We start from the raw sequence: 16,709 nt of genomic DNA, 5'->3' as shown, positions 1-16,709 counted from the left end.
TCTTATGACATATGTAGCGTAGGAAATGGCTTTTAAAATAAATCTTCACCAACACAGATGAGAAACTCTTAACTCTTAGAGATCACTTGTTTTCTAGAGAATGTTTGACAAAGGTGTGGGTAAGCCTCAATGGTTCTTGTTCACGTGTTCACTGCTTTCCAAACACTGTTATGTCATTGCGCACTTTACACAAAGGAATTCATTTCAGCCTCAGGATAACCCTAGGAGGTAGGTATTATTATGACTTCCACTCTACAGATGAGGAAACTGAGGCCTAGAAAGGCTAAGTAACTTACTTCGTGTACGTGGCTAGCAAGTGGGAAGGTGAGATGAGCCGAGGTAGCAGCTCCAGAAACTATCCCCTTAACTGCTATATAACATTGCCTCGCACGGCCGTAGGCAAAGAACATGAGAAAAATGAGAGATGGGAACTTCACGTGGTGCCTTAAAATAAAGCTTACAGCTATTTAAACAGCCTCATTTGAATTTTAAAAGAAATGACCAAACTCCTTCTCTTTTTGCAACCCAGCACTGGCCTGAACCGGTATCTGAAGTCTGAAATGATCTCCATCCCTCCACACCCTCCTGACCACTATGCCCAAGTCTCCTATTTGTGATGGGCAGGAGCTCTGGGGAACATTTAGCATAGAATATAGGATGAAAAGGTCACAGTCAATAGGATCCCGAGGCTGAACGTACTAACAGGTTCAAAAGTCCCTCCATTAGCCCCAGCTGGGCAGCATGACCGCTGCCATGGTGAGGTCCCGTTTCAAGCATAATCTGAACCCAAGACTGATGCCAGTGAACGATCAGAGAAAATCAGAGAGGGCAGGAAGTTTCCTTACCTCTGTATCATCTGGCCACATAGAGGAGTGAAACATGCATATCTAGTACCAACATTAGTGACCTCAGGGTCTGACCACTTACCTAGATGTGGGTGCATCGTGGCTTCTGTTGGAGCTGGACCAAGAGAGAAAAAGGGAAAGATGATTGATTAGCAATGAAAGCAAAATCTAGTAATAATCAAATACAATGACAAAACTTAGGCCATACTATACAAATTAAATGGTTGAAACTTTTTGAGAGGAGTAAGAAAAAAATGTCAATAAAGGCCTATAAGTAAAGCATCCAACTCACTCTTTATTCCATTTAAAAGTAATGCATTACTCCTACACTGAAGAGTAGCACCCCTTACGCTCAGGATAGTTGTTTATTACATAAGCTCAGTCAGGTATCCCTTGAAAAACACAGTATCAATGCGATGTGATAGTTAATTTAATGGATATGCCAAAACTCTTTCCGAGCATCCAGTATCTGTCGGGGCTGTTCTGGGTGTTAGGGAAATAGATAAAAGACCCCCTCTGCTCTCAAAAGAGCTTCCCATCTGGTAGCTAGAGTGTAGTGTAGTAAGGGCTATGGCAGTGTGTCTGGAGGAGGCTGGGGGCAATAGACGACAAGGAAGGCATACTAATTCCAGACTGAAGAGAAGAGGGTTGTCAGAAGACGTTTTCCTGAGAAGATGATTTCTCTGCTGAAGGATTTTTTTTTAATAGTTTTATTTCTTTTTTTGAGCCAGAGCCAGAGCCAGAGAGAGAAGCAGACTCCCCCCTGAATGGGGAGCACTACTCGGAACTCGAGCTCTGTGATCATAACCTGAGTGGAAGGCAGACGATCAACCAACTGAGCTACCCAGGCTTCCCCTCTGCTGAGTTTTGGAAGATGAGCAGAAGGAAGAGAGGTGGTAGTAAGGGGAACAGAGAGGGGCTTCTTTCTGGAATAAAAGGAAATGGCATAGAGAAGCAAAAGAGAGCGTCGCCTGGGTGGTGCAGTTTGTTGTGTCCGACTCTTGGTTTGGGCTCGGGTCATGATATCATGGTTCCTCTGAACTTGGGCTCTTGTGTTCAGCAGGGTGTCTACTTGAATTTCTCTCTCCCTCCCCTCCTCACTGCCCCCACATTGCTTTTTCCCTCTCAACAACAAATAAGTCTTCAGAGAGAGAGAGAGAGAGAATGGCTTTGAGGGGAACCTCAACAATTTCAGTGTGACTGGATGAAAGTTTAAGAGGAAAGAGTAAAAAAGGTGATACTGGGAAGATGCAGGGGACAAGACCATAGAAGTGAATGCTGGGGAATTTGGACTTAACCATGCGAGCCTGATGATTTTCTGAGCACTTATGAGCAAAGGAGTGGGTGTTAAATATATTCATTTTAAGAAAAGACGCTTTGCAAATAAGGGACACGGCCCAATTAATACTTTGGTTATTTTTTTTTTTCTCAAAGAACTACTGAGTCTATGAAGAAATGTTGGCAATTCACTATCTAAAAATTAGAACTTACGACACAAACATTTTTAAATCTCTTACATCAGTTTAGGAAGAATTTCAGTCAGATATGAAAAAAATTAGTTTCTATCACACAATGATGGAGTACTTCAGCTATGTTAGCTGAAAAATCCAGACTTAACAGAGTTTTAAAACTATAGGCTGATCTTTGTCTTATTGCTTCATACCAATATATTATACATATTGAAAATGCCTGTGTTTGGTTTTTTGAAACAGACTCTATGGTAAGTGTCATGGATACAACCGGAAGAAAAATGGAATGATCTCGTGTTTTGTGCTAACGCTTATTGGTTACATCACAGAAGAGTTTTATGAAGATTGACTGAACTGCTAACTCTAATTTGATGTGTTCTTGAAACAAGAGGAATAACTGCTCATTAACTAATAATCAATGACAAAAACATGGCACAATGATGTATGTTGCCTGACCAGTATCACGGTGCAAACGAATGAGCTGAATTTGGAGCTTCAAGAAAGGCAAGAGTTTATTTGCAAAGTGGTTGGAAAAGTAGGAGAACTCATACTGAAAGTAAAATCTCTAAAATACAAATAAACAATGATTTTATACATTGCCTTAACATGAATCAATAAGCAGAAGATTTTAACTGCAATTGACAGCATTTTTTAATTGTCTGCAAAAAGACTCCAAAAATATTTTAAAATGTGTTGATGTGATAATCTTGGAGTAGGTTTTTGATTTAGGTAATATCTAATGCTAGGTTGACATAAGAGTAAATAGATTTACTTGGTCAAATATAGTTTTGAAACTGATAGGCCTTCATATTAAAGTTAAGTCATCTCTTCTAAAAATATGTACTCATTTTGTCAAGGTGGATATGAGTATTAAGGAAAAATAATTTTTTTTTAAAGATTTTATTTGTTTATTTGACAGAGAGAGACAGAGAGGTCACAAGTAGGCAGAGAGGCAGGTAGAGAGAGAGAGGGAGAAGCAGGCTCCCCGCCAAGGAGAGAGCCCGACGTGGGGCTCGATCCCAGGACCCTGGGATCATGACCTGGGCCGAAGGCAGAAGCTTAACCCACTGAGCCACCCAGGCGCTCCAAGAAAAATAATTTTTTAAAGATTTTATTTATTTATTTGACGGACAGAGATCACAAGCAGGCAGAGAGGCAGGCAGAGAGAGGAGGAAGCAGGCTCCATGCTGAGCAAAAAGCCTGATGTAGGGCTTGATCCCATCACCCAAGCTGAAAGCAGAGGCTTTGACCCACTGAGCCACCCAGGCACCCCAAAGGAAAATAATTTTTTGCTGTTTGGTTCAGTTATTGGAAAACCTGTAAGTAGATATGGAACAACTGGGTATGTGAATCTAATTTTTAACTCTAAATTTTACAGAATCTCAATACAAAATATTCCAATATGTAAGATGTACTCTAGGTGTAAAATTCATACCATATTTGGAATACTTTGTACAAAAAATTATGAAAATTTTCTCATTAATAATTTTATATTGACTATATTATATTGAAATGTTTACTATTTTATATATTCCCTGTTAAATAAAATAGGTTTTTAAACTTCATCTATTTATTTTTGTTTTTTAAATGTGGCTACTAGAATATTGAAGATTTTATATGTGGCTTGCAGTATACTTCAACAGGACAGTGCTGAACAGGAGCTAGGAGGGAGATCCGTGCTGGGTATCATCCGGGAATCATTACAGCACAGGAAGTGGAGACACAGAAGAAGACTGTGTCACCCAGAGAGAATTGGCATAAAAACAGATGTGAAATGAAGAGGTAAACACCCATTTAAGGGATTGGCAGAAGAAGAGGAGCTAGTATAGGAGACTGAGAAAGACTAGGTTTCATTACAGAAATAAGGAAAAGAAAGTTTTAAGAGAGGAGGGTTGAATCAAAGTAAGATAATCCTAATAAAGATGCTATCTATTGAGACTACGCTCTTAGCAAGGCACAGCCAAGCAGAGTCTAGAGATGAACCCACGGAATTAGGCTTCAGAGGTCACACTTGTAACTATAATGCAGACTGTTCTTTCAAGAAAGTTCACTGCAAAGCAAGAGATGAAATTTTAATACCTAATGAGGAATGAGGACCAAAGAAATTTTGTTGTTGTTGTTTGCTTTGTTTCTTAAGCTGTGACAGTTGTTCACTATGCCTAACATCAGCTACTTTTAAAAAAGATTTTATTTATTCCAGAAAGACAGAGAGAGAGAGAGGCAGAGGCATGGGGAGAAGCAGGCTCCCTACAGAATTTGACCCCAGACTCCAGGATTATGACCAGAGCTGAAGGCAGATGCTTAACAGACTGAGTCACCCAGGTACCCTAATATCAGCTATTTTACAAAAGGGGTACTCTGTGTTCACAGAATAAATTCTGAAGAGGGAAGAAATAACACTGGTATCTATAAAATATGTAACCTCAAAAAGACCTGGGAAAAAAAGGTAAAATTTATAGCAATTATCAATTAAAAATACTTACTGGTCCGTACCATAGTTAGATAAGTACAACAAAATATCTGCAGAGACACAGAACCTACTTGACTTTATATGACTGGTGATTAAGGCTTGAGCCCAATAAAAAATAAGTTATAAAATGTTTAACCTACTTTAAGAAGTCTATCCATAGTAATAGCTACCTCTCCTACATTATTCTGGCACGAGGCATCTTACACTGAATAACCTATAACGTTATCATCAGGGCAGGGCCAATTAGAAAAGACCCACTGAGTCAGAATCTCTGGGAGTGGAGGTTTAGACTTGTCTTTGTTTTTTTGTTTCTGGTGTGTGTGTGTGTGTGTGTGTGTGTGTGTGTATGTGGTGTGGAACAAGAAAGGTATTTATTTCAGTGAGGCCAACACCAGGAAGACAGTAGACCAATGTCTCAAAGACTGTCTCCAGATTTTGTATTTTTAAAAACCTTTCCTGCTGATTCTGACAGAAAGGCAGATTTAAGAACAATTGGTCTGAATCATACAATCCAGCCCTTATTTTTATAGTGTGCAGAACTATTCTCTGTCTTAATTATGTATCTTTTCTCCCAAGAAAAAAAATAGCTCCTCAAAGGCAGAAAATATGCCCACCCAAGACACCCGCCTAAGCTGCTAATTGGTTCTCAATAAATACTAAATTAAACTGAGAGCTACTTCCGTGCGTGCGTGTGTGTGTGTGTGGTGGGGAGAGAAGAGGGAGAAGGAGAGAGAGAACCTCAAGCATGGAGCATGGAGCCCAACAGGGCGCAGTCTCACAACCCTGGGATCGTGACCTGAGCCAGAAATCAAGAGTCAAACACCTAGGTGACTGAGCCCCCCGGCACCCCACTACTTCTTAATTAAAATGTATTTTATGAAATTTTGGAAAATTAATAATTGAATATCCAAACCTATGGGGGAGAAAAGCCCAAATGTATTCATGACATTGTGAAAAATTCCTTTATTAATATAACCATCTGGGTAGTTTAAACCCCCAATAAATATCCAGCTGAATTTAAACAGACTCTATGGCAATTTAACAAATTTAAATCACTAGTTAGGAAAAACTCAATTCAGTATTTTAAACAAAATCCACCAAGATAATGAAACATTATTTAATCAGAAATAATTTCCTTGAAAAATATTCATCCACATATGGTGTAAACACAGTCCAAAATCTAGTCAAGTACTGGGCCTGGGAAGCTTATTTTAACCATCTCTCAATAAGTTATTTTATCAGTCTAGTTTTATAAAGTATAAAAAATTTCTGAGCTTATAGGAAGTTCAACCTTTTTTCCCCACATTTATTGGGGTAAATGTACCAAAGAAAAATTAGAATAAGTAGCCTGAGGAAGAATAATGTAGTTTAACATTATTTATTACACTTCTACTGGGACAGTACCTGCTTTGCCTCATATTAGTAACATGGATGAATTATGTAAATCTGGCATTAAGGCCTTTGCTCTTTCCTTTATTAAATATAACATGCAAACCGTATAATCTGTCAACCTTCCAAGTGCTTGCCTGGTACACCACATCTCCAGCTACATATACCACATGTACTTTCCTGCTCCCTTGCCATTGAACTAGTTCTGACTCATCTTTATCAATTGCTTGAATTTTTTATCTCAACTTTTTGTTGGTCTGTTACTGCTTCTCTGCCTCTCCAAGGACCTTAGACTGACTGCCCCCACCCCACCACACCCACCTTGGTCTAATATCCCAGCTCCTCTCACCTGAAATTGCATGACCAGCTCTAGCTATCACATCAAGTTGTCAAATGGCTTAGAATGGGAAGTTTTGTTCTGAGAGAGAGTAAAAATATTCCTAAAGAAGCAGGCTTTGGCTTTGGAGAAAACAGGGTAGGACACATCTTTAACAAAAGTGTAAAAGACATCCCAGTTCTTCCCAGGTGTGTCTCTCCATCAGGAGAAGAACACCAGGTCAGACAATTGACCAGATATGTAGAGGGGAGGAAGCACTGAGGGTAGAGGTCCTGCTAAAAATGAATTAGAGACAGAGGAAGACAGCTGGAAAGCCTTTGTACTCAAAGGTATCATTGAAGGGACCCTTCATAATAGGGTCCTGATTTAGCTTCACTGGTGAATCCCATGAGACATCAAGCCTGGACAGAACTTTAAGTTGTGGGAACTCACTTACTACCTTAACTCAAAGCTGTTAACAAATTTGGATAGTCCTAGAGTCACAAAAATGAGTAGTTGCACATCCTCTACTACAAAAAAATTCACTTCTGAGAAAAATACCAAAAGGTCACTTTAGTTTATACCAACATGTGATTACTTACTAAATCATTTATCTTCCCATAAATGTGGGGGCAATTCCACTCAATAAGGAGGTTTCTAACAATAATTTATAAACTATAAACAATGCAAGGGTTAAAGGCCAAGCTTTGAATGACGTTTTAGAATCAAAGTACAATGATCATGGGATGCCATTTCTTACAGTTGGAGTTTATGGATCATTCCACAGAGATCCATGAGTATTGGCCATGGATAAATAAACCCAACTTAAAATTCTGAGTATCTACTAACTTGTTATTAATCCTACACAAGATGACAACACTGTGTTAACCAGAGGATAAAGGTGAAAATGAGTTTATGTTTTAGTGAAGCTGATGTCATTCAAAATGATCATACATCTCTATAATCTTTAGCCACAGACTTAATGTCATTTAGATTTATGAAAATTACATAAGGGGCACCTGGGTGGCTCAGTCGGTTGGGCATCTGACTCCTGATTTTGGCTCGGGTCATGGCCTCGTGGTCATGGGATCAAACCCTGTGTTCAGCATGGAGTCTGATTTGGAGCCTTTTCCACTCCCTCCTGCTCACTCTTTCTCTCTCAAACAAATCAATAAATAAAGTATTTTCAAAAAGATTATAGAAACTATGTCCTCTGTAAAGTTTGATCAGATTCAGATAATTGGACTGAAATGGAAATTGTGCTTAAGTTATATAGTGATATTGTGATAACATCAAGAGTATGCCAAATGTCATTAAAATGAATCAACTTAGTCAAAACCACAGATAAAATATTACATGCTAAACAGGCTAGTTAAAAATGAACTCTCTACTTTGCTTTAAAGAAGAGTAAAAATAAGTCAATAAAATATAAGAATCATGATCAAATTTCACTAAAACCTCCAATGTTTTTTCAAAAGTCTATTTCCTGAAAAGGATTAAGAATGAAGGTATGGCATACTATGACTTGTTTTTAGTTGAAAAAAGCTGAACACTTTTAAAATGTTTTAATTATCAATGCAATTTGGTAGCAATATCACCAGGAAAGCATTAATAAATGTGGATCTATGAAATTTCATTAGTCAAATATCTCCCAAGAGCAGTTAAACAAGAAAAAATAACAGGAAATTTTTAGAGTTTTATGCATAATACAATCTTTTCATACTAAATAGGTAATAAATGTTCTAAAGAGTCTCAAAGTCATTCATAAATACACACTTAATTTTTCCAGATTTCTGTTGATGTTTGTGATAGTGCCACTTAAATATAACTTAAAAATTACTTGTACTACAAATTTTCCAGCAGGACCCACCCAGATTATTCATGTTGGTAGAATACAAAGCTTTAGATCAATAATTAAATGGTTCAGTGATAATCTAGGTTTTGTTTAGCCAAATGTTTTCTTAGAGGTTAGGGTATTATTAAATGACCTGAAGATTAGATGTGTAATTTTACTAAGATTTTATAGACCATGTAAAGAGGACAGGAGTGAATTTTCTAAAAAATATTTTAAAAATTCAACTGCAGTAGAGTTAGCATTCAGTGTTATATTAATTTCAGATGTAAAATACAGTTTTTCAGCAATTCCATACATTCCTTGGTGTTGATCATGGTGAGTGTACTCTTAATCCCCTTCAACTATTTCACCCATCCCCCATCAACTTCCCATCTGGTAACCCCCAGTTCATTTTCTATAGCCAAGAGTCTGATTTTTGTTATCTTTTTTCCTTTGTTCATTTGTTTTGTTTCTTAAATTCCACATAAGAGTGAAATCATGGTATTTGTCTTTTTCTGACTTAATTTCTGACTAATTCTGACTAGAACTTAGCATTATTCTCTCAAGATCTATTCATGTTGTTGCCAACAGGAAGATTTCATTCTTTTTTATGGCTGAGTAATACTCTATCCCATTCTATTCCAATATTCCACTGTAATAAAGAATATCACATAGTCTTAATCCATTCATCTATTGATGAACACTTGGGTTGCTTCCATAATTTGGCTATCCTAAGTAATGCTGCAGTAAACATAGGGGTGCATGTATCTTTCTGAATTGATGTTTTCATATTTTTTGGTAAATACTCAGTAGTGGTATTACTGGATCATATTGTAGTTCTATTTTTAATTTTTTGAGGAATCTCCATATTTGATAAGAGGGGATTTTTTAATTGCTAAGCTAATATAGTTGAAAATATAAGAAACCTGAATCACTGTTTTTATCTTCTTAAAATATTTATTTATTTGAGAGAGAGAGAATGAGAGAGAAAGAGAGCATGAGAGGGAAGAGGTCAAAAGGAGAAGCAGACTTCCTGCCAAGCAGGGAGCCTGATGTGGGACTCGATACCAGGACTCCAGGGTCATGACCTGAGCCGAAGGCAGTCGCTTAACCAAATGAGCCACCCAGGCGCCCCTGAATCACTGTTTTTAGAAGGTACTTTAAGATACGCTTGAAAAAAAAAATTCCTTGTAGAGCTTTCTTTTTATTCAGCTGTGCTATTCTTGAAATGGTTTGCTAATCTTCATGAGCTGTTTTAAGAACAAGACTGGAACTGCCTTGAATGAATACAATGAGTACAATGAAATCTGTACTAATGCAGATTTTATAAAGACAGTTGTGCCAGAGAGAGTGAAGGTGAATGATTATTATGTGACACACTTGTAAAGAAAGGGAACCAATTCACATCAAAACAAGCAATTCCTATCACAGAGACTGAATAGGCCTAACATGAAAACACGTAAGTTCTGTAGCAAAATTTTCAAAGAAAAACATGTTTCTTGGTTTCTTTAAACAAGGTTACCATTGATTTGTTTAAAATCAAGTAGAAAAAAAATGTGTACTGATACTTTGTTGAGTAAATGGAAAAAATACTTAGGCCATATATGTTCACGCATCTGGGTGTTGGCGTTGGTTCTAGAATCACAAGAATTACAGGTTCTTTCCTAAGGAATCTCTTCATTTGTGGGTCTGTGTGTGTGTGGAGATTTTAAATAGTGTATTATTTTTCAATTACAGTGAGTTGGTTAATCTGACCTTCACCATATTATGCAAATAACTACTTATCAATCCCTTTCCAAACATTTAAACACAACTGATGTTAAATATCTGTCTGTGGCTTGGCTCAGAGTTACTCTGTGAACACTACCTTTCACTTTGCTAAATACCTTTTCCCTATTATCTCCAACTATCTAGAGCACCTCACAGCCTGTCACAATTCATCTTATGACACTGGCAAGAGAGGAGCAGTTGAGCTTTGTTGATGGAAGTGGAAGATCAGGGATGCTGGGTGGCTCAGTCGGTTAAGCGTCTGCCTTTGACTCAGGTCATGATCTCAGGGTCCTGGGATCGAGTCCTGCATCAGGCTCCCTGCTCAGCAGCAAGCCTGCTTCTCCTTCTGCCTGTTGCTTTCCCTGCTTGTGCTCTCTCTCTCTCTAACAGTTAAATAAATAAAGTCTTTTTAAAAAAGAGGAAATGGAAGATCAGAATTCTTTGATAAACTTAAAGGGCAGTAAACATGTCTCATGTCATATTAGTTCCTATGATTTCATTTGGATCCGTGACCCCACAGTCAAGCTGTTCTTAATCATGTTCCCATAGGTTACATCTTTGTAACCTGTGTTCTTTAGAACCTGTGTTCTAAAATAAATATCATAAACACGGATCATTACATGGTTTTTCAATATTATATTGAAGCAGAAATTCTTCTCATCAATTTGTCCAAGAGACATATTACATGCTGAAAGAAAAGCTTGGTTTCTTAAAAAAGCATTTCTGCGTTTATGCTTTTGCCAAATTGAGAACGCCGCATCTCACAAGATCACAGCAGCCTAGAATAGGCACATTACAAAGAAGGAGGTTACATTTAATTCGCCCAAAGCTTGTTCTTTGGACAAAAGTGTTGAAGTTTCAACTCACTTATTTTGGAGGGAAACTTCTAAGTAATCATGTTACTTCAAAATATGTTTCTGCCAATCTTTTCAACAAATAATTGAGTGCAAAGGATAGAAATTTCAATATGCTGAGAAGAAAAAGGAAGGGTTGTCCACAAACAAATTGAGGGGGTGCCTGGGTGGCTCAGCAGGTTAAGCAAGTGCCTTCAGCTCAGGTCATGATCCCAGAGTCCTGGGATCGAGTCCCACATCAGACTCCCAGCTCCATGGGGAGTCTGCTTCTGCCTCTGACCTTCTCCCCTCTCATGCTCTCTCTCACTGTCTCTCTCTCAAATAAATAAATAAAATCTTAAAAAAAATAAAAATAGAAAATAAAAATAAAAACAAATTGAGGGAGTGGTTGATGAGCTTTGTGATAATATTATTGATTACTTTAAAAAAAAAAAAAAAGCCTTGGAGTCTGGCAACCAATATACATATGACAGGCACTTCTTACAAATAAAGGTATTATGTTATGGGAACTATATCTCCCGGATCATTTTAGAATTCAAAGGCCCTAGGTAGTTTTGCCTCAGGTATCTCTTCACCTAATTTGAAATTCAAATGTATGAAATTTCCAAAGCTAAATATGACAAATTAGACACGGTCTGTGAAGTTACCATTTAATGAGCTATGAACCTAGACTTTCATCTCCCCAGGAATAATTTCTTTATTACTTTTGTATTTTATTGCAATAAAGAACCATTTGACCTTCAAGTATGATAATTAAGCTTCCAAAAATGTTATAAATTCAGAGTGAAAATAGTTCTCTCTGTGTTCAGGAATAGACTTACGATCAGTATAAAAAAATTCCTTAATATTTAAAGACAGCTAAATTATACACAGAACCAGCAATATTAGGAGGTATTTTTCTCCTCCCCTCCCCCCCATTTCCCATCCCAATTTGATTTGTGTCTCATAACAACTTATCATCTGTCATATTGTAAAATAAATGGAATAGGAGAAAAAACTAAAATATATCTTTATAATCTGCAAATGGGGGAACAGAGAACTCTGTCAGGTAAGATTTATTCTACCACAAGCTGTCAATAATGAAATCTTAAATACTCACACTTGTGACTCCTTGTCCTGCTACGCTCATGCCCTGAACTTTTCTGGGGGAGATAACCAAACATTTTTCAAAACTTTGCCTATATGAATAAAAGTGAAAAATCAGAACACAAAACAATTTACCATCTGAATTGTTGGTAAATAGTTTTTTAAAATTTTCAAATCACTGTGTAATAATTTCTTTAAAAAACATCTTAAGACCTTAGAGAACTTGAGGAGATGAAGTTCATGGATGGGGCAGAGGAGAAGAAGTAGAGCTAAAAATTGACCTGTAGGCTGAACGCATATGATTTTTAACTAATAATCAGAGATAGGAGGGAATATTATTAGGATCATCACCATCATTATATAATTAATAACAATTACTACACTCCTAATACCACTACTACTAAAAAGAACTCTTGTTGCTAATGTGAGTAGAGCTTTGCCAGAGGTCTGCCAACATCTGTTCTCCTTTTCTTTGTTTTAAATGAACTGTGGCCTCCAGTTAGAGGTATCTACCACCCTGTCCCCTGCAGTGTCCTGTGACAAAGGAATTAAGCTCTGATCGTAAGGAGGAGCAAAAGTGACCTGGGTCACATTCAGGGATGGGTGATGCTCTCTAAAGGAATGGCCATGCTTTCCTGGCCATTTACCCTTCCTTCTAGGACATGGTAAGTGCTGGAGCAGCCAGCTTGGGCCCCCGATATGGAATCACAGACCCACTCCACCAGCCCCGGCTCACCTGACTCCAGACTGATTTATGATGGAGAAATATACTTCTAACCACTTAAGCCCATAGTTGGACGCACTTTGCCATAGAAGCTCTATACACTAAGGGAAGAGTTAACTTCCTATGGGTTGGGGAAGGGGTCCATTTGGAGAAAAAGTAATCCCTCTGTAGCTCACAATCCTAGAAGCTGGAGTGAAGATGAGGGCTGCTCAGATTGTGAGTTTGTATGGCTAGAGAATGTGTCTTGTGCATCTCTGCATCCCCTGACTAGCACGTCTGGCACACAGCTGCTCCAAAGATGTTAGTTTATTGGGAAATGATAACACCAACAAGAGAGTAATTATTGGGCACTAATAATACCAGCAAAACATTGTTGTTAGGAAATTTTAATGTTCTTTGTTCCCTCCTGTCTTGGTCACATGAACCTCTGTTATCATCTTCACATTACCTTACTTCTCACTTTCCTTTTTATGTCTAAGGATACACTGCAAAATTCAACTTGTTCTAAAATAGATACAAGGCAGTTTACCAAAAAACACTCCTCCCACCCCACCCCCGCAAACAAAACAAAACAAAACAAACAAAAAACCGAAAAAACCCCAAAACACCCAAAAGCAAAAATCACAAGAAAAAAAACCCTAAAAGTCCAATCAAACAAGTTAATAAAGGGGAAAACACAAAGACGATGACAAATGAGGGTCAGAATGAAACTAAGTCCAGGTGAGATGAGCAAAGTGCATGTTCTGAAGTCTGAAGTTTGGTCCTGCTATAACGTTACAGAGGCTATAAAGTTACAGAAATTGAAGGGTTCATAAAGTGAAAATTAAACACAAGTTTAATCTTGGGCAAGTCCTTCCCCAGATTTGGGGAAAAGTCAAATTCAGTTTAGAATATATTGAGTTTAAGGTACCTAAATGGACCTAAATGGCATCCAAATATAAATATCCTAGTACTAATAATGACAGTTAACATTCAGTGAGTATTCTGTGATAACCACCAACCTATGCACATCACTTGTGTTTAACCCTCGCAACTTGACCATGTTCCTCTGGGCACAGAATATTATGCCAGGCTCTTGGGAATAGTATGGGACGCAGCACAGTATGTATTAATATTAATGAATTCCAACTCTTAAAAACCTGATTACGAAAACCCATATTAACTATTACACTAGACAACTGAACCTTTGAATGTAAAATTACGGTTGGATTAATAGGTTGCCTGAAATAGTATCTTGCAATCCAAAATAAAATTATAATTTATGGTATGTTCAGTCCAGCTTTGCTCCCCTCTAGGCTTTTTGCCCTTCAGAATAGGGGGGAATCCAGCAGATTATATAGCAACTTCAGTAGAAAGTGTACTTCTCTCGATCCAAAAGAACTCAATGTCAAATTCTTCTTGGGCATAAATCCTGGTGTTTTGACTTTGGACTAGATAAAGCTGTCAAGTGGGAATGTATATAACCCTGAGAACTGAAAAGAAGGACGTTTAAATCTAGGTTCAATCATCTTGGGATAAACAGCACCAGTTCAAAACACCATTCTTTAGGAAATTAAAAAAGTGGTCAGACGCACCTAGGGCCAGTAGCAAGAAATTTTACTGTGGCCCCATGAGTCAGCTCTTTGATGTTGCTTTAAATCTTATCTGTCCTCAGGACCACTTAGGAAAACTTTTTGCCTGCCCCATCCCCAAGGAGGGCTTCAGTTCCTCCCCTATTGGTAGTTTGTGAGACCCTGAAGCAAGAGTAAGGTTTCCTGGATGGTTTTACCAAAGTCTCCTAATTCAGCTCTCTTCATTTGTCAATTACAAAGGCAGGATGTCAGGAAAAGGCGACTGTAACTGCAGAACGGAAAAGTAAACTCTAGAATAGTCATGGGGAAAACTAGCCTTTGAAAAGCAAAAACTTAAACACTGGGTAAATTCAAATGGAACTCATCATTATTTTTCACTTTAACTATTAAAGTAAATATGGTTGAACCCAATTCTATTAGTTGATTCTGACTTGCGTAGTATGATTAATAAAAAAATTTGCAGTTTAGGGTTTTGGAAAAACATTTAGTAATGTAAGTTAGCAAATAAGCAAGAATAGGCAAGGGAGAATTTTGGTAGATCTGATAAAAAAAACTCATACCATGTTTGGTTATAAAAGGTATTCTTTTTTTTCCAGCTTTATTGGGGTGTATCTGACAAAATAAAAATTGTATATATTTAAGGTATACAATTCAATGTTGTGATATATGTATAGACCGTGAAATAAACACCACTATCAAGCTAATTACCATATCCATCACATACTCTTAATGTGCTGAAAAATATCTAGGTAATTTAAATCCCTCTTTCACTTTATGGACTCGCTTACCGAACTTTTTATCTCCCTCCATCTCACAGCTCAAATAAACGTTCATTAGTCCTCATTAGAAAGAACTTAAAAATTTCAGTTCCCAAATGAAGTAAATGCACTGTCCACCATCGGGGTCCAGCAGCCCTTAGAACATATAGCCGCTCTGTCTACCCCTCTGTTGAGAGTGATGAACAGCAGAGCAACTGCTGAGCATGGCAGAAAGCAGCCAAGGTTTTTGTCTCCAACTATACCCCTTCCCCTGACATAAAACATTTGCCTTTGGTTATAACCACTTCCATCAACCCAAGAGCAGAGAGTTCCAGCACGGTTTATAAATGGCATGCATCCTTTGGGGGCACTACAGGGCATGACTGCTGTCCGCCGTTAAGCCTGCCATCTGGCCTTGCTAAATAATCAACGTGTGTGTTTGAAGGGGTTATGCCAAGAAGCTCACAGGCCAGTGAATATACATGATTCCCCCCCGCCCCACCCCCACCCAGCCCCCACTGGGACGTGTGCACACTGCGGGACCAGCAGCCATGTTGAGAATGCCCACATCAGCTTCACAGTCACCACCTCTGTCTTACAAGGGCTTCGCAAAGTGTGTATTCTCTCCTAGGTGTTCAGGAAAAGGAGGCAATGGCAATGATTCTTATTTACTGAAGCTGGGGTTCCACAGGGTTTTAAATGTCTACTTCTTAAATGTTAAGAATCTACTTTGTATAATGAAACCGACATTGGGGGTGAGCCCTGAGGTTTGGATTCTAGTCCAGCCATAGATGAGTAGTGTTCGTCAAGCTAACTTGCTTGGTTTTGTTGCTAATCTACAAGGAGGAACTGACAGGTGCAGGGTCAGAGCATAAATTCAAATATGCCCTCATCTCCAGCTGATACATTAACTAACCACACTCATCTCAACATTTTCTGTTTATTATTATTTTTTAAGATTTTTATTTATTTCAGATGGAAAGATGGTGAGCATAAGCAGGGGAGAGGGGAAGAGGGAGAAGCAGATCCCCAGTGAGCAGAAAGCTTGACACAGGGCTTAATCCCAAGACCCTGAGATCCTGACCTGAGCAGAAGGCAGACACGTAACCCACTGAGCTCCCTAGGCATCCGTCATCTCAACATTTTCGACAGGACTCCTGATAGGTGATTCTGAGGGATATGACCTCGGATATGCAGCTCTTTCTGTATTGCTCAATAGTAATACCTGTAAAAGACTGACTGTCACTAATTTCTTTCAGGTTTTCAGTCTATTCTGAAGTTGCCTATTACTCTCATCACCTCTAACAGTAGTTAACAAAACACTACCATGTTTGTTTTTAAAATCACTTAGTGGTGGGGCAACTGGGTGGCTCAGTCGGTTAAATGGCTGACTCTTAGTTTCAGCTCAGGTCATGATCTCAGGGTCCTGGGAGTGATCCCTACCTCAGACTCCCTGGTCAGTGGGGAGTCTGCTTAAGATTCTCTCTCTCTCCCTCTGCCTACCACCCCCCGCCCACTCTTTCTCTCTCTCTAAAATAAATAAATAAATCTTAAAAAAACTAAGATAATATCATTTAGCGGCATTTCAGATAATCCCCCAGATAGTTGTGTGGCTAGCTCCCT

The 16,709-nt window shown here is 38.3% G+C and overlaps 1 protein-coding gene across 3 annotated transcripts in view; it reads right to left on the bottom strand.

Annotated features, from left to right (window-relative positions):
• Positions 1-16,709, bottom strand: part of RELN (reelin) — a 501,731-nt gene that overhangs the window by 267,998 nt on the left and 217,024 nt on the right. For all 3 annotated transcript variants that reach the window (XM_059170891.1, XM_059170889.1, XM_059170890.1), the window contains exon 5: positions 928-960. In XM_059170891.1, coding sequence (XP_059026874.1) covers positions 928-960 — 33 coding nt within the window. The remainder of the gene's footprint in view (positions 1-927; positions 961-16,709) is intronic.

The sequence above is a fragment of the Mustela lutreola genome, chromosome 4 (assembly GCF_030435805.1).
Source record: "Mustela lutreola isolate mMusLut2 chromosome 4, mMusLut2.pri, whole genome shotgun sequence".
NCBI lineage: Eukaryota > Metazoa > Chordata > Mammalia > Carnivora > Mustelidae > Mustela > Mustela lutreola.
This window is presented reverse-complemented; position numbering and strand designations above follow the sequence as displayed.